This window comes from Phaethon aethereus (genome assembly GCF_964289735.1).
Source record: "Phaethon aethereus genome assembly, chromosome: 6".
Taxonomy (NCBI): Eukaryota; Metazoa; Chordata; class Aves; order Phaethontiformes; family Phaethontidae; genus Phaethon; species Phaethon aethereus.
Window position 1 is genome coordinate 26,116,619 of NC_138580.1, and position 18,306 is coordinate 26,134,924.

An 18,306-nucleotide genomic window follows, 5' to 3' on the forward strand; every position below is an offset into this window, starting at 1 on the left:
AAAAGATTCAGTCTATGAAGCAAGCACTATACTAATATCATGTTTGCAACATGTAGTCTTTCTTGTTTCACTTTCCTCAGTCAACAGATTACTAAACATTTGTATTAATAACAAATCAGATTCCCTCATGAGAAGGACAATTCTGAGTTTGCGAGCTGTAATATGTTAAAATTAACGTGGTCACTTTGACAATGATTCTGCTTGCATTTTACCAAAATACTTTTCATTTGTCACTTCCAGTAATTTTTTTCTATGCATATGCCATTTCAATTAACATACTCTTGTCTCTTAATTATTTCTTCCAAGAAGTAAGGAAGGTGAAAATATGTTTCCAATTACTTTTGTTTATTTGCTTTTTGAAAATGCCTAAACAATTTTTCCAAGAGTCCAGCATGTTGGAGACTAGCAACAAAAAGATAGAGGTGAAGTGGTGCCACAGCACAGCAATCTGCAGTGAAGTTCTGAGCAATGACTATCCCTTCTATTTTGTATTTTTTGTTTGTTAGCTGTTTCTTTTTCATATGTATATTGTTTTCTTGGTACAAGTGGGCCTGACTGAAAGAGTTTTTCAGAGAGGTTCCCACATCTCTCATTCACTACTTCTCTTGATTCCTTTATATATATAATCTTCCATTGTGTAGGTAATGCCTGTGTGAGCATCTTTTTCAGGTAGGGGCATGTGTATTATTCCAAGTTCCTGTAGCTTATACAAAACCTTAAGATTTTAATCACTTCCTGTAAAGATAACAGTGAAATGAGCTTCTGTTTCCATTATAATTCATCAAACATCATAAACCATCTACAAGCTTATGAGTCCCAGTGAAAAAGGGATGGTTTTTGACCTCTTGGCTTTTTTATGATTTTTTTTTTTTTTCTCGTGCATTTTGAGGCAACTACATAGAATAATTCTACAGGATTAAGATGTCAACAAAACCATTTGCAGGACTTCTGTAGTAAGATTAATGGGTAAGGAGTTGCAATCTGAAGTTAATTGTGTTTAGAAGGGCTTCAGTAGTTTCATCTGTATTACGTCCCAGAAGCAACCTGCTGTATAAATGAAGGGATTAAGTCAGAAGCCTGTTTTCCTCCACAGCAGCACCTCCTTTGGTGGAATGGTATAGGGAGAGAATCTTAATTTTCTCCCCTCTTCCTAAAGCAATAGTCTATACAGTAATATGTTGAAACCTGGTGTTCCTCCCATCAATAGCAGGAAGAGGAAGATAGGTTCCACTATTTAAATTAGGTTGCCACCTTACCAATATACAAATAACACAATTTTGAACCCTTGCCTTTGCTGTTAAATTCTCTTTATAATAAACCATAGAGCGGTCCTTCCCTTTAGTAGTACTGAGTCAGTGTTAATGGCATAATTCAAATGAGATTTGGAGTACAAACATGGAATAAAAGCACATAAATATGTATTATAGCCATCCTCCTGAATATTCAAACATTTCAAACATTTATTACTAAACTGGTTCACAAGCACATTTATTCTGAAAGTAATTTACAACTCCCTGACCTTATAAACCTTTATAGGTTTATAGAAACTCAACTTTATATTTGAGTTTTGGTTGTATCAAAGCTAGCTCGCAGTGATGTAATTTGTTATGACCAGGTGTCTTTTCATCTGAATTTCATGGTTGAACTTGTCTGACACAATCCAGCTATTATCCACAAAGTCATTCCTCTGGATACAGAATTAGATCTGTGATTATTCGTGCTGCTAAAATTTAGCAGGCCTCAAATAAAGACATGTATCTCAGTGCTCAAAATACACTTTATTTTGTAATTGTCAAAGTCTCATCTGTTAGGTACACACAAAGCCCTACTGAAATGCTGTTTTTACTGTGCTTATATTTGGCATAGAAAAATGATTCAGGTGATTTACCCCTCTATGTATATTTCTGTTACATTAGAAATAATGCTTTTATTTTTCTGTGCTTTATTTACAGACAGGTGAACAAATTCATGTCAGTTTGCCGCTGTCTCAGCAAGTTTCTAATGAGAGCAGGCTTTCTATGTCTGAATCTGTTTCAGAGTTCTTTGATGCACAGGAAGTGCTTCTATCTGCCAGCTCGTCAGAAAATGAGGTAGGCTGTGACAGCATGCTCCAGCTTTGCTGTTGGACAGATTTAGGTCTTGCTACCACTAATGAGTGATTTATTTTTTAAATAAATAAATATAGAATTTTAGAATACTTAAAATGCTCAGAATTCTACTACTAGAATATTTAGAATAAATAGGTATCAGAATGTGTAAGTTGTAGATAAATGAACCTGCGACCCCCTTGTGATGGGGTGCAGAAGTTCCCTGATTGTAAAACTGAGCTGGCAGTTGTTTCTATCAGTAGCTTATGTTCAGTACATGTCCTTGCTAGGGTATGGCAGTTTCAGATAAGGATGATGTAGACAGGCATTATGTCTGACTATGCAGTCAACTAATTTAGATTTTAAAATATTCTTTAAAAAAGGAAGTTTTCTAGTATATACATAAAGTTATTCCCTGTAATCAGAGAAGTAGACAAAAGAAAAATTGGCTCACTCAAGCTCAAACTTAATGCAGTCAGATACAGTTCAGGTTCCTGAATTGTGTTGCTGTCCATGGCATTCTTCTGCTATCCTGAATAAATTCTTCAATTTTAAAAATTTATTTAATTTATTTAATTTTTAAAATAGCTTTTTATAAAGCTACAGTAGTGCTGTGTCTACCACAGCTCTTCAATAAGAGGAAATAAGAGAGCACCACCATATTTTCTCTTTGACAAGGATTGCTCATATACCATGAGTTGGCACAACCAGAGCTAGAGTTGTTCATCTGAAGGATGGAATGGTTTCTTATCTTATGGTTTCTGGCAGGAGTAAATTACATGTTATCTCCATAGTCTGGATTGTCTATATCAGCATGGAAAATTGGTGTGTCAAAATCACGCCCAAATGGTATAGGCCTTGTGATAAATACTCCATCGTCAGTAAATACTGCAAAATATTTTGAAAGTAATACTTCTGAAAAAAATAAATTTGTTAATAAAATAGTTCTTAAGAATAGTCTTAACACTGATGTAGTTATTGTTTTGCAAAATGATAAATCTATGTTTATATAATTTTTTGCTTAAACACAAGCTGCTTTTTATTATTTGGCTCTTTATAAAGAGCACAAATCTGACTATCTCTTCTCGCCTCCCATCCCCAGTGCGTTACGTTGTCAATTTTTGTTCTTCTCTGATCTCATTTGAAGTCTCTCTTTTGCAAATGTAATGTCTGTATTTGGCTTCATAGTACGGAATTCAGAATCATAAAGAGAGCATAGCATTTATTGTGACATTTTTAGTGCATTGGCAGAATGGACTGATTGAAACACCCAGTTGATTCAGTTAAAAGCTCTAATTGGGTAGAGGTGATTTCTTTGAATATTTTTGTTTAATTATTTTTGTACATATTTTATATGTATTTGACTTAACTGATATATTATTTGTGTTTTAGGCTTCTGATGATGAGTCTTATATCAGTGATGTGAGTGATAATATATCTGAGGACAACACCAGTGTTGCAGACAACATTTCTCGGCAAAGTATACTGCTATGTTTTAAACTTTGAGAAATTACATTGGTTATGTTCACGTACCAGATTTACTGCATGTCTGTACAAGACCAACTCAGCTGAAATCAGTGAAGTTGGTCTTCCTTGTTCTGGCAGTGATTTGGTTCAATGGATAAATCTGTTTTTTCTTATCTGGTGCTTTCTTATGATAATAGTTTTTTTCCTTCCCAGTTCTTAATGGTGAGCTAACAGGAGGCGCATTCAGGAATGGGCGGAGAACTTGCCTCCCAGCTCCCAGCCCTGACACTAGTAACATCAATCTGTGGAATATTTTGAGAAATAACATTGGCAAAGACCTTTCCAAAGTATCCATGCCAGTTGAGCTAAATGAACCTCTGAATACCTTGCAACATCTTTGTGAAGAGCTGGAATACAGTGAACTCTTGGACAAGGCTGCTGAAACAGATGATCCTTATGAACGCATGGTAATAAATTTAATGTAGGACTTCTTATGTCTGTATTAAAAAGGGTTCTGTTGAGTGGAGGTCTGTTCAGGATCCTCTATTGCTCTTCCTGTTCACAGACAGCACACATCCCTGCTGGGTCAGATGAATGCTGTGAACAATTACAGGTGGTAGGTTTGATCTGAACAAGGCTGAGGGACTTTTCAAACCAAGTCCTGCAATTGTGGCTCATTGATATGGAGGACTGATCTCACTCTCTAGGACTGTATATGTAAGCATTGGCAGTTTCTAACCCTGCAGCATCCTTTCCTGGCTTTCAGTGATCAAGTCCAGTAGCCTCCAAGAGCTAATCAAGTCTGTGGCTGACTTATGATCAATGTAGGTTTCAATAAGATGTCATCCTAGGCAATTTCTAATAGAGAAGTTCCAAAACACCAAACAAATTTTGACTGGGCAGCCTGACTTCAGCTCCCCTGTAAGTATGGCTTGTTTTTTTAACTGACAGCCAACAGCCTATGTTTAGCGCTCAGAGTGTTTTGGTCTGTCATGTCTCCTTTTCCTCAGAAGAAACAGGGAGAGGCTGTTAGGGGAAAGCTGGCAGTGTTGTTGCTGAACATATCTACTGTTCCCTGGTATGTGTTGGCAGCACTGTGAATAACTGGGAGAAGAAAGGTTGCCTGTGGCTGTCATATAGCCACACGCTCAGGTCCGTGAACTGCCATGTTCACGTGACCTGCAGGAGAGCAAGGGATCTGCTATTTTAAACCATATATATAAAAACAGTACATAAACATATAAACATATAAACACTGGTATTTTTTTCTTTCCACTGAAGAAGTTGGACCTGTCTTATGATAGGCGGTTGAATTATTTATCATTACATGCTGTTTTCCTACACGACTCCTTATGTCCCTCAAAAAAAGGAGATCCTGTAAGGACTGAGCGGGGTTGTACTGAGGAAAGCATACTGTTTGCCCATAGGACTCTGCCTCATTTGTTGAAAGGCTTGGAAAGTGAGTATTGAAGGAGTCAGGAGAGTTCAGGAAGGAAAAGCCACGGTGCGACCGGAAGCTTCCTTGGAAATGTGGATTCAGTCCCCTTCTGTGCTACAGATATCTAGTGCAATACCGGGGATACAAGCCAAACTTTTAACAAGCACCTTAAAAATGCAAATTGCACACCCAGGCTGAGGCATAAGGGAGTACTTGGCAGAAGTGCTGAATGCCCAAAGCATCAGTGGTAGCAGTGCTGTGAATATGTTACCTGCTTCTTCACCATTCTCTGAAAAATCAGGACTTTGCGATCTTAAATAAGCATACAGAAGTAGTGGAAACTTTTTTCTTCTTATTAGTCTATATATCATAAGGATAGTAAAACCCCTCATTTCTCTCTAGTGTCTTATATTTGAATTAATGAAAAAGGTTTTGGAAGAATGAAGGTTTTTACTCTTGAGGAAAAACCCATGAAAAGAGCGTTAATTTTATTGATGCTGCATTTATGGATAATATGAAATGAATAGAGAATGGAGTACCCATTACACAATGGGAAGGAAACAAAGCATGTAAAAGCTCACACAAGTGTTACATCCTCGGTAGCATGAGGAGAGGGGGACCTGGTTAAGGTTCACTCTGCTGTTAGCAGATTATCCATAGCTGAGTGGTTTTTATCCCTGTATTGCTTTTTTTCTGAAGTTCTCTTTGCCTGTTGTGATTTTTTTTAAAATCTGCTAAAGAGAGCTGTAGTCTAAATTACCATGGCATGTTACTTAGCTTATTACTCCCAGCTAGGCCTGGTTTAGAGATTACTAAATTTTGGTTGTATGTGTAGACAAGGGGCCTGATAAGGCTGCACATGTGTGGAAGATCCTGAGATAACTCTGCATTAAGGACATCCTAAACGAGAGCTGTTTATGTTTGTCACTAAATAAAACAGTTCCCATGGGAAAATGATATGCGATCTTGTCATTAGACATTATAATATAATGTTTATTCACAGGGAGCATAGACTAGAGCTGGGTCTGTTTTAGATCATTGGTGATAAGCCTGGTCAGAGGTAGAAAAACAGTATCTTCTGCAGATTGTTATTTTAGGGGATCGTTGAAAGACACTGAGGCCATGAAGAAAAACCAATTATGTTAACAAAAGAAATACAGTTTATACTGGTTCTGCCTGGGGTGATGGCTTCACTCTCAGGCATGCTTCACTAATCCAGATTTCACTCTGACTGGAGTGAATTGTGTGTTACGACATAGTGATGGCACATACACAAGAATCTCTGCCTATTCTTACTTACCTTCTTGTCTGTATTTTCACAGGTTCTCATAGCTGCTTTTGCAGCATCAGGCTATGCCTCTACATACTTTAGAGCAGGAAGCAAGCCATTTAATCCAGTGCTTGGTGAAACTTATGAATGTATTAGAGAAGACAAAGGATTTCGATTTTTCTCAGAGCAGGTAAAGCTTGTTTCTAGATAGACATTCCTGTTTAGATTTAGATTTTGGTTTCTTTGTTTTATCGACTAATCTTGCTTTTTCTTTCTAGTTAGAATGTTTTGCTTCCTTAGTAGTAAAGAAGGGTTGCTAGTATGACTGAACTTCATTAAATGCTAGAAGATACATATTTTTATAGTAATCACAAGAAAGTGTTTTAAGTTCATAGCATTTTAAGTACAAACTTAAGTCGCATCTATTTTTGTAGCAACCCAGGATAATAAATAGTGTGGGCTATTTAGTATTTCCATATTGCAGTAACAATTTTATTGTCTTAGAAATGCAAATTAATTGTTTTTAACTCAGCCAAACTGTTTTCCAGGTTAGCCACCATCCTCCCATTTCGGCCTGTCACTGTGAATCGAAGAACTTTGTGTTTTGGCAAGGTATACTTTTTTTAATTCAAAAGCATAATCTTCTTTTTTATTAGCAAATAAAAACTTTGCCTGTACAAGCTGAACTTTGCATTTGGAACTTAATCAAAACTTCTATACTTACTATTTTTGTAGCAACATATCACAAACTGATGCTCTGAATTACTTCACTCCAAATTCTCATACTTAAGAGTGAGCAGATGTGTTACAACTTCCCTTATCACTTGCAGTCTGTTTATACTTTTTTGCTTAAAAGCTTTTTACCAAGAAAATCATTATTTCTTACAAACACAATCAGTTCTTTTTACACAGTTGAACAAGCAGCTTTTTCTTTCCTTGTATCTACTGGCATACGCATTTAATTTGTATTGAATGTTTTCATGAGAGATTTGACAATAATATAGCACAGGCATGACTCCTAGAAGAAAATCAAACTTATATTTAGTTTTTCTGACCTAATGTCATTTTCTAGTATTTTTTTTTCTTTTGTATTTTCATGGCAACTTCATACTGTCCTGTTTTAAACTGGATGGTCTAGCATAGATCATTTCATGTGCCATGCAGATCACTGCAAGGGGGGGAGACTTTGGTCTTTTCAGTTTTGTAAATCTTTCACAATTATATTCAGATATCAGGTGGAAAAACAAATTCTGGGGGAAATCAATGGAAATTCTGCCAGTTGGAACCTTGAATGTGACTCTTCCAAAGTAAGCTACTGCCCTATTTCCTTTTGTTTCCAGTTTTTACTGCAATCTAATCTGTGCTGCCTTGTGAATGGATTGTGGGAAGTGTATGCAGAAATCACATGAATAGTTAGTGCCTAGCTCAGATCTCTCCTTACTGTACAGGTAGGGACACTGAAGCATTTTTGAGCCTGAAGATCCATTTGGGTTTTTGGAGGAAAGATAATACAAACTCTCTGGAAAGCTATAGACAGAAGGGGATAGAAATGTTTTAGGAGAAAGAACACAAGTTTTACATGTACAGTAGTGATCAACTGTTCAGAACAAGGCTGTAATATAGGACTGTCAGCAGCTAGTGCCGTCCTTACTAAGGCTCTCAATACTGCTAAATGTTCCCTCAGAAGAACCACTAGTAACAATGTAAGGTCATTTTTCAAAATGCAGATAAGCCAAAACATGTTCTTCAGATGTTGACAGAGTAGTGAGAAGAAGAAGTTTCAACACAGGTAAGACTAGTTGCAAGTTGTAAATCCTGAGAATATGCAAGGATAGGATACTTTAAACACATCTGCTGGTTTTACAGTACTATTCCTGTTCCTGTACATTGCGGCCAGCCTTTCTTTCTGTCTCTAACAGTATGGCATCACTCCACCTCTTTATCCATCTCATGAAATTGATGTAAATGCACTCAGGAGCATCTTTGTCTTCACGCTTGCCCCTCAGCTCTGAAGGAGAATGTGCTTTGCACAATATAATTCCCTCATTTTATTTCCTTGTTTCGTAATAGAGATGCTATGACCAAGCAGTTCTTACAGTTGGAAAGGGATGATGTGCCAGTGAGCTTCTGCTTCCTACTTCCTTTCTGTTATCTTCTTTACATATTTATTTTGTTCTACTTGTAATTTAATTACATTGTCTGCTTATAGCCTCAAGTTTGCCATATGTTGATCTTTGGGTCACTGTCCTGCCCCTAAAGGAATTGTGGCCAAAACACTTAATGCTCTGAGGACAATGAATATGCTGTGCAGGGCTTCGGTGGTTCATAATATCTTGATTTGTGGTTCATACCACCGTTCTTCAGTTCTCTGCACTACAGCTTAGGTGAGCTTCCCTATGAAGGATTAGTAATGTACCCAGAACCAGTGCTTTATTAAAGCAAGCTATTGTTTCAAAATGTTTTGAGGAATATGGTCTTGTATTTATGATAATGGAGCTATGTTTTACTTTTTTGTCCGCAATGATTGTGATTAATATATGTTACCAGCTACTTGTTAATCTTTATTAGGTATGGAGACTACTATGTCTGGAACAAAGTCACTACTTGCATACATAATATTCTTAGTGGAAGGAGGTGGATAGAACACTATGGAGAGATAACTATCAGAAACACAAAAAGCAGTGTTTGTATTTGTAAACTCACATTTGTCAAGGTAACGTATATTCTAATACATATAATATATTCCTAAAACTGCATAGTTTAAGCATAAATCAAGCTGTTTCTTCAGTATTCTTGAAATCCACGTTCCACATTTTGTCTTACCAACATTTGTAAATATGTAAATTGTCAAAAGAGAGTGCTATGTCAAGTAGTATGTCTCTATTCCGTTGAACACTTGACAGCAGCGTGTTGCATTGCTGTATAGCTGTGTGCTATACTGTTGCTCATTTTAGGTTAAAAATGAAATGTAAAATTTCTTTTCTATTACCACAATGAAAATGCAAAGTCATTGTAGACTTCTGTGCCATTTTACTTTTGCCTTTATCAGAATTTGGCAGTCAATATTTTGTCTCTTTAGATGAAATAATGCTACTTTGGTTCATAGTATCTTAATATCCAGGCAAGGTCCATATATTAAAGAAGATCTCTTTATAGCTATGTTACTATCAATTATTTTCTCTAAAAATAAGTTTGCCTTCATATTGCAACAAAATACATCAATGCCATTGCAGTGTTAGCAATGGTGTGTTACCGTAAATCTGAAATTCATGTTTTAACGGTTGTTCTGAGAATGGGCAACTGGGTCGGTCAGTAGGTGAAGATGTAAGAAATAAACGTGTCTAAGAAAAGCAAAACAGAGAAGAGAAACAGAAAGCAACAAATAACAAGTAATGCTGACTGAACATCTTCCCTGCTGCAAACAGTAGTGTGCAGCACCCATCAAAGGACTCCCTTACATGTCCAGGTATATTCAGTATCTCTCCAAACAGACAGAAGAGAGTTGGCTTTGATCTTGCAACTTTACAAGTGTCATTTTTGCTGAATTGTGTGGGATTTGGGTTAATGAACAACAATATAATTCCCAGGTGTGTAGATAATTTAAATAGCTTTATACCAAAACTACATATCAAATTAGTCAGGGTTTCTCATATACTAAACCAATTACTATTCAGATCATCTGAATTTCAAATTCTGATGTTTTTGGTTCCAGGTGAGCTGTTCAGATACAAAATTTGGACAGTCAGTGCCAGATTCATGCAGTGTATGTATTGGCACAATGGGTAATGCGAAAACCAGTGTGAGCTAGTAATTTTTTGTTAAACTTGCAGGTCAACTACTGGAATTCAAATGTGAATGAGGTCCAGGGTGTTGTGATAGATCAAGAAGGGAAGGTGGTTCATCGCCTTTTTGGAAAGTGGCATGAAGGCCTTTATTGTGGTGTTGCACCTTCAGCCAAATGCATATGGAGGCCAGGTAAGAAACTTGTAATAGACTCTGGCAGGCACTGTAGTGTAACCCTAAACTATGTAAAGCTGGTTTAGCAATCATTTTAAATACACAAAATATTACTGGAGAAATTAAATTCCTGGCTAGACAAATAAACAAGCGTTCACATGAGTTTATGAATGGTAAATGGAAATGTTCTTACAGAGCATAGTCTACATCTCAGTCTGACTCCTGGTCAAATATTCTGGGGTCTGGGGGTCAACATAAGAATAGAGTTAAGAAAAAAGTTGGACTTTTGGGCCTCCCTGCCCTCTCACAGAGAGCAGGGTAACTTATTTGGGTTTAACAAATAGGAGGTGCCAGTACTGAGTTGTCTTAATGCTTTATAAGCCTAAAGGATTGGTCTTCAGAGATGGTGAGGTCCTGTAATTTCAGGAGCTGATTTCAACTTCCTTACTGCTTGCTTAGACACACTGAGGTTGAATTAGCCATCCTTTGCATATCTTTCATACATGCAGAGTATTATCCAGGAATTGTCATTATTATTAGTATTTTGAACGCTACTCTGTATTTCTAGTATTTTGAACCCTACTTTGCACCCTACTCTCTGCAGTGTCTACTCTGACTGCTGATAGGGCTGAAGGTATTGAACAGTGCCAAATCAGTGTGTGGGTGAGCGTTATGTTCCAAAATTAACTCTGAAGGTCAGTTAAGGTTAGCTTTTATACAGACATTTGATAAGCCTGCCTTCCGGGGAACTGGAAGCTATGTTTAACTTGAACATCTTGAAAACAGCAATTTTTATTTAAAAAGGAAGGAAGAACATAAAACTTTGGAATCTATTAGCATGTAATTACGACCTCTGCAGGATAAACAGTTGAAATTAATATGTGGTGAATGTTGTTGCACCTAGAGAATAGCTTTTGATGCTTTTTAATTGTATGTAAGACTAAAATATATTAATATTTTTGCTGTTATTATTAAATAAATAAATTAATCTCTTGCATATTTAGAGTAATGGTTTAAAAAGCTTTTTCCTTTCTCATACATATTCATACAGGCTCCATGCCAACCAATTATGAACGTTATTATGGCTTCACAAGATTTGCTATTGAGCTCAATGAATTAGATCCTTTGCTGAAAGATCTTCTTCCTACAACGGATGCACGATTCAGGCCGGATCAAAGGCAAGAATGCTTATTTATACACTTAATATTTAGTAGTTTTAACACTGGGTTTGGCTGAGTATTGAATTTTGTCTGTCTTTACTACAGTCTGAACTAAGCTTTGGAGGATTCTGCAAGCAGAGAAGGTATTCAGTATTGCAATCAAATTTCTACTTTACACAGTTGAGGAAAAGTAGAAAGCATCTTGTTGGTATAGTAGAGCTGTAGTGCAATCTTTGGGCAGAGGTAGGATTCCTCATAACTGGAAAGACAGGCTCTGAAATGTCATGCCCTCCTGCTATGAATGGAAGCAACATTAATTCCCTCCTAATTCGCAGTTCATAGTACTTCAGTGTTTGTGGTATGCTGAAGTTTCTAAAGAAAGTGTATGCCTTAGGCTATAGGTCAGGTACATGTAACTGGGGAGTCACATCTCTGTTATTTTATGAGGTTATGTCTAGATCTGAAAGTGGGTACAACACAGACAATAGGCTTGGCTTCTGCTTGTCTTTTGTGATGACTGGTGCTAGAAAATCCCTTGTTCTAGATGCTGTAAGATTGCTATAGGACTTGCTGTTATTCATACAGGCTTCTGGAGGAAGGAAATGTAGAAGCGGCAGCATCTGAGAAACAAAGAATAGAGGAACTCCAGAGAGGTCGGAGGCGGTACATGGAAGAAAACAGCATTGAATATGTACCGAAATTTTTTAAGTGAGTCTATTTGCTTCAGTAGTAAGTCTCTGTTTTCTATAGTGTGACTGGACAAAGTATTACAAGAATTACCACCAATGTAGTCTGTTAATTGTGAAAGCCAAGAAAGATACCTGCTCTCTGCCTGAACCAATTTTTACATCGTTTAAGGGAAAATACAGAGAAGACAAACAATATAAATGGCAAAAGGCTTGCATTCTGCAAGCTAGATCTCTTGGTTGATACCCTGCACATAATCAGAATCTGTAATGGCCAAAGAGGCTTTACGTGGCTCTAAGACCTGCTCACACAGATCAGACAACCGATTTGCGGTCTTGGCTGTTTTTTAAACCTTCCACATTTGACACAGGTAGAGGTTGACTTTTATTTTTAAATCGCTGACTGTTCTTGTGTCCTTTAGAAATATGAAATCAGAATTAGTATTGGGTTAGATCAGAGACATATGGAATTTGATTTCATATTGCATAAGAGCGAAGATCTAGTCAGAACTTTTTCTCCTCTCTTTTTTTTTCTTTCTACAGAAAAGTTATTGACGCTAATCAAAGAGAAGCCTGGGTTACCAATGACACCTACTGGGAACTGCGAAAGGATCCTGGCTTTAGTAAAGTAGAAATTCCCGTACTCTGGTAAACTGAGAATGTAGATCTAGTAAACATATCACTCTGAAGAAAAAAATAACTATGCACAATATGTTTCTTATAGCTAAGTGTGGTTTGTGGGTCTACGGGAAAAACCCATCATTCTCATTTATATTCATCTTTATAACGGACTTTTGAAAGTGCATTAGACCAGGCCCCTGACCACTTCTGGATCTTTTTAATTTTGCAGCAGCCATTAAAAAAAAAAAAAAAACAAAACACAAAACCGGAAACCTTTTGAAGTTTCATACACTGAAAATTCAGAACAAAAGAAGCAGATGAGTTATCCAAAGTCACTCGGAAGAGGTGGTAAACACAAAACTGCAACCGGTGCTTTAAACAGACATCAAGAGTAATGTAATTTAAAAAAAAAAAAAAAAAAAAGAAGAAAAAGAGAAAAAAATCCATTTTTTTCCAACTATTTTTGTTAAAAACTCTTGGGTCACAACACTGTCATTTCTGGCTTCAGGTTAGTCCTTTGGTGTGATGTGCTTGGACTGGCCTTTGTCAAAAAGATATGCTTTTCTGGAAGCTGTTCCCATTCATATGCCATTGTTCATGCCTTAAAATATGAAGATGTACAGTAAGTAATTTTAAAATATGTATGCTTAGGCTTGTGTGAAGGGCAGATTTTTAAAGCACTAGAATTTTATCATGATATAAAAATTGTAGAACCTGCATTATTTAAAATCAAAAGACAACATCTAACTGTATTTCAGAGGAGTGAGATCTACTGTACGTGCTTTAGCTTTGGGAAGCTGACTGTATAATCAGACTGAAAAGAAACTGGTAACTGGTTGAATCTGAGACAGTTTTGGTAAATGCATATGAATTGCTAGTAAGAAAGTTAATATTCTAAATGACCGATGCTGAGATGCAGTCATCACTTTTACCACTGGCTGGATGTAGTCTCACAGTGAATCTCACTTCCCGGTAACTGTTTATACAATTAGAATTCCCTGAAGCTTTGCAACAGTGTTAAAAGCACAGCAAGATTTCCTGGGAAGGTCCCTGGCTTCTCTCCAGAAGCTGGGTAGTGCTGTAAATGCAACTATTTTCTGACACACACACACGCTGTTTACGTTACTGGCTCTGTTTTCCCCCATCCACTTTTTTAATCTATATTTATATTTGAGAGTATGGCAGAGGCTCCCATGTGTTGTAGCTAACAACTACGACTTGTGTTGCCCAAAATAGCTTTTGTGCAAAATTATACAGTTTTTCTTCAGTGATTCTATATTTTTTGATTAAGAACCAAGTCTCTTATGTGTTGCTAAGCCTCAGTTAATACATGTGGGAGAAGGCTTGGCACTTTCTATTTGAAAATCTCTGAAACATTAAACAGTAGGAGGGCAGATTTTAATAAAAGGAAAAAAAGTAATTTTATTAGGTAAAAACTGCATTCCATATAGTATGATCTAGTCTTCCATTTATGCATGTATTATACATTCAGGCACTGATGATAGGTTAGATTTCATGCATATACACTGTATTTCTTTCTATTCATACACAGCATACATAGTGCACTTGAATTTTTCTATTTAAGATTGATTCCAGTACCGAGACATAAAAAAAGTTATTAGATAGGTATGTGATCCTCCAACAGAGCTGCTTGAATGGTTCTTAGTGGATTACCACACATGCCCAGCTCTCCGCTTGCTTCTTCCTTTTGTGGAGCCAGGTCCCTACAGAACTGAGATTACTTGGATTTTTTAATATGTGTTTAGTTCTCCCCCATGTTTGTATGACAAAGCAACTGGCAGAGCAACTAGCTGCTAATGAATTCCGATTTCTTCACACAGTTCTGTTATCAGGAAGAACTATGAAAACCTAAAGAAAATATAATGTAGACTTTTTAAGAATTGTGAATGGTCATGAATTGCTTATGAATATTTGGTATAAAAAAACCTGTGTGCAGATAAACAGGATTTCTTTCAAAGAAAATTTTTAATTATTCAAAGAACAATATCTTTTTCTTTCCTAGTTGAACCTAGTCTGATTTTTTTTTTTTTAGTTCTGCAATTGTTATTATAAGAAAATGAAAATATATCAAAGTTCATTTTAAAAAATCATATTCGGTTAACTTCATCCTACTTGCTTTAATAACATTACACTATGAATCAAATTGGCACATTGTCTGCAAGATAGCAATTAATTATTCTGTGTTACTTTCCTTAAAAACATTTGCCTACCTCATGCTCCAGCCTTTGTGTGCAGTTCACCACATTAGAAAGCATTATGAGTGTATGACTGCAGCTACATTTGAGGGACAGAAACTTCATGTCCTCGAATTTTTTTGAAAATTGGTTATTAATTTAAATACAGAACTAAGGTCTTTAGTTTTACAGTGTTCTGCTGGTGCTTTGTGAATGCCATTATTTGCAATGCAAACTGAAACTTGGTGAACACTAAAGATGCTATCACTGATTTAATTGTTTTTTACAATTGTTTATTTGACACTTATTGAAAGAAAAATAGCATTAACATTTTTAGAATTAAAAATATCTGTGATATGCTGAATCTTTCTATTGAAGGCACTTTTTAAGCCTACTGAATGCTAAATTAGTTAATTACTAAGTAGAGGAAACACAAAACAATGCATCACAGTATATTTGCAGTCTTCATCAGAAACTGAAAAGTACTAGCAGATGTACTGTAAAGCAATTTCTTATAGTGCAGAATTCTCTGGATCCTGTGCAAAATCTTTTATTAAATTTTTCCTGTAACTATGGGGGACATTTCTTGTACTCTTTCTAAAGAGAATGGGTTAATAGAGGATAGGTCTGGGGGCTTCTATCCAAATTACACTTTTTAGACAACCTGTGAAATTTCACTAGCACTGAATTGCAGGGGATAGTGGGCTTTCCACTCCCCTGCCAGTGTAGCGCAGAATGGGGTTTCCCATGTTGCAGTGAGAACACACTGTTGGCTCTTTTGCAGCCTGGCACCCATTGTAAGTGCCTACTACTTTTTAGCAGGGCTGCTGCTCAGCCGTCCCTTCCCAGCACATGGGATTTTTCCACCTTAGGTGCAGACTTTTGCACTTCGGTTGAACTTCGTGAAATGTCTTCTGGCCCAGTCCTCAAGCCGATTAGCATCCTTCCGTTTAAAGCTCTGCCATTTGGCATGCTGTCTCATCCTCCTAATTTAATGTCATCTGTGAACTTGTTATCATGTAGTCTGAGTCCTTGCCCAGGTCACTGGTGAGATGTTGATTGACATGAGCCATAAAATTGACCTCTGCAGGGCTGTCGTCATTGCTGGCTGCCAGCGGGGTGTAAGTCATTGATCAATGCCTGGGGATTCAGGCAGTTTTCAGCCCACCTCACTCCGCTCATCCAGGCAGTATTTCCTTTTGAAAGGCATGAAAAATACTTACCAACTCAGTAGATTTAATTGCTATAGGTTTGGTATGTGATGAAAATTAGTGCAAATCATTTGACATCTAACACCTTTTAAACCATTTAAGAAGTTCTAACTTTCCCTACAAAGACATATCCTTTGCTTTTTCCTGTGTTTTCTCAAAACACTTATTTCTGTATAAAATACACAACCCTCATGCTTTAGTTTCACAATAGTGAACTGTACTTTCAATTAATATTTTAAAAGTGTATCTTAATTTGTTCCCTGTTCTGGTACTGTGGATATGATAGTGTAATAATAGCTATTTTCATCAAATGTAATGTCTTATAAAGACTTAAATAGCTTCATTCCTATTTTAAGGAAATTCCTGTTCCAATCTATTAAATCTATTCCTATTAACAAGATGGTAGATTTTTTGGCATATTAGAAATTGTTATCTCACTGGGAGATACTGTTTGAATATGAATTGATTTTCGTACGGTATCACTGTGATTAAAAAGTCATCTAGACACCCATTCTAATTTTAGACAGATATAAGCTGCATGAAATAAACTTTTTTGTATTTGGTTTTAGAAATGAACACCTACTATAACAATCTTTTTATCTTACAAATAACATTACTTTTTTTTCTTTCTCCTCATTTTGAACTTCTGACTCTGAATGAGCTTGTATGGCATTTGTGGGTTTTGTTTGAATAGCACATGCTAGGCATATGTCGAGTATTGCAGTGTATGTACATGACACAGTTTTGAAAGATAATTGCCCTTAATTCCCTACTGAACACTGTCAGAGCTTAATAGAAACAAATTAGACAAAGCTTAAGGCACACTAGGAGCCAGCACTAGTTCTGCTCTCATGGGCACCTGGTAAGGAGCTTACATCTGGGCCATACCCTCTGTTTCCCATGGAGGTAACATGGGATTTTCTCACCCTCAAACAAGGCAGAGTGTAGAGTTTCTCTCAAAAAATCTGAATTTTTAAAAATACGCTGGAAGGGAGAGGAGATTCATTTATACTTGCACAATAACCGAGATGGCTAAACATGCCAGTTCTCTGTGAGTTTTGCAAAACTTGCTTTCACTAGCAAAGCTCTGTTAGTATAGGGAAGGTTTGTGTGGTGTCCTTGTTTTATATGATTTTGAATATTGTCTGGTGCAGAGATGTTAGTTAAAAACTAGCTGTTTAACATGGCGTTGGCTGCAGTCGTAATCTGAGGAATTAACTCTATTTTAGATGTCATTACTAATACTGGAGCTGCATAATGAAAGTAAAGGAGAGTTATCAGATTATATCCACCTGAAAGGAAAAGGTATCTGTATTCATATGCTAAAATGACAGGAGGGGTTAAGCTAGAGCATTTGGCCCAGCCAAGGGAAAAAGATTAATATTGACAGAAGGGTATAACACTGTAATGGCCTCACCAGTCACCTCATGTTATACACACCCTGGGAGAAAGCTAACAAAGTTTACTATGTCATAACCACGTACCTTGGCAGCTACTGAAGCTGGAAGTACTATCTTGGGTTTTCTTGCTCTCTGTCATTAAGTAACAGTCATCAAAATTGTGTAAAACTTGAATTTTCTCTTTAGAGCATATATTGATAAAAGTTGACGTAGGCAGGGATACAGTGGCAACTAAGGGTTTTTGTTAATGTGCTCAAAGTTGTAAAGGTATATTTAGTATAAAAAGTAGTATCATGGAGAAAGGTCTTCTTTTTTTCCTCCCTTTTTGTTTTTTAACAGAAGAATCTAGACTAAGTGTGTTAATAAAGGTTTAATTATTCCTGGGGAGGATATCTCCCTGAGCTCCATTAAAACAGTGAGTGGCACCCACAAGAATGTTGCAAATCTTGGTAAGCTCAGAGAAATGGCTTATTTACAGCAATTTATTTTATTTTTGTATTATATATTGTAAGGCATCTACTTACAAAAGCAAATACATTATTTGCTGTTTAAACTAAGAATGTAAAACACCTTCACTCATTAGCTTTGGTGTAAACTATGTCTTTCTTCCACTAAACTGAAAGCCTCTGTATAAAAGCATTTTTATATGGTATCTTATAGGTTTAAAAAGTGATAGCAATGTACTTGTAGGTGTTGTATAAACCCATGTCCTCCTTTGTCAAGTTTTGTAGTATTGTAAACCAATCATATCTTTATTCTCCCCCCCTGCCCCTTTCTTTGTGATCTTTGAGAAACCTCAGAAATGAAAAGGAAG

At 36.5% G+C, this 18,306-nt stretch overlaps 1 protein-coding gene across 4 annotated transcripts in view; it reads left to right on the forward strand.

Moving 5' to 3' along the window:
* Window positions 1-13,447, forward strand: part of OSBPL6 (oxysterol binding protein like 6) — a gene marked incomplete at its 5' end in the record, with an annotated part of 51,283 nt that extends 37,836 nt beyond the window's left edge. For all 4 annotated transcript variants that reach the window (XM_082001423.1, XM_082001424.1, XM_082001426.1 and 1 more), the window contains 11 exons: window positions 1,953-2,090; window positions 3,480-3,567; window positions 3,768-4,021; window positions 6,315-6,452; window positions 6,811-6,874; window positions 7,491-7,569; window positions 8,831-8,975; window positions 10,093-10,237; window positions 11,271-11,397; window positions 11,965-12,087; window positions 12,609-13,447. In XM_082001423.1, the coding sequence (XP_081857549.1) occupies window positions 1,953-2,090; window positions 3,480-3,567; window positions 3,768-4,021; window positions 6,315-6,452; window positions 6,811-6,874; window positions 7,491-7,569; window positions 8,831-8,975; window positions 10,093-10,237; window positions 11,271-11,397; window positions 11,965-12,087; window positions 12,609-12,717 (1,410 nt within the window). In that variant the 3' untranslated portion in view covers window positions 12,718-13,447. The remainder of the gene's footprint in view (window positions 1-1,952; window positions 2,091-3,479; window positions 3,568-3,767; window positions 4,022-6,314; window positions 6,453-6,810; window positions 6,875-7,490; window positions 7,570-8,830; window positions 8,976-10,092; window positions 10,238-11,270; window positions 11,398-11,964; window positions 12,088-12,608) is intronic.
* Between the last annotated feature and the right edge of the window lie 4,859 nt (window positions 13,448-18,306).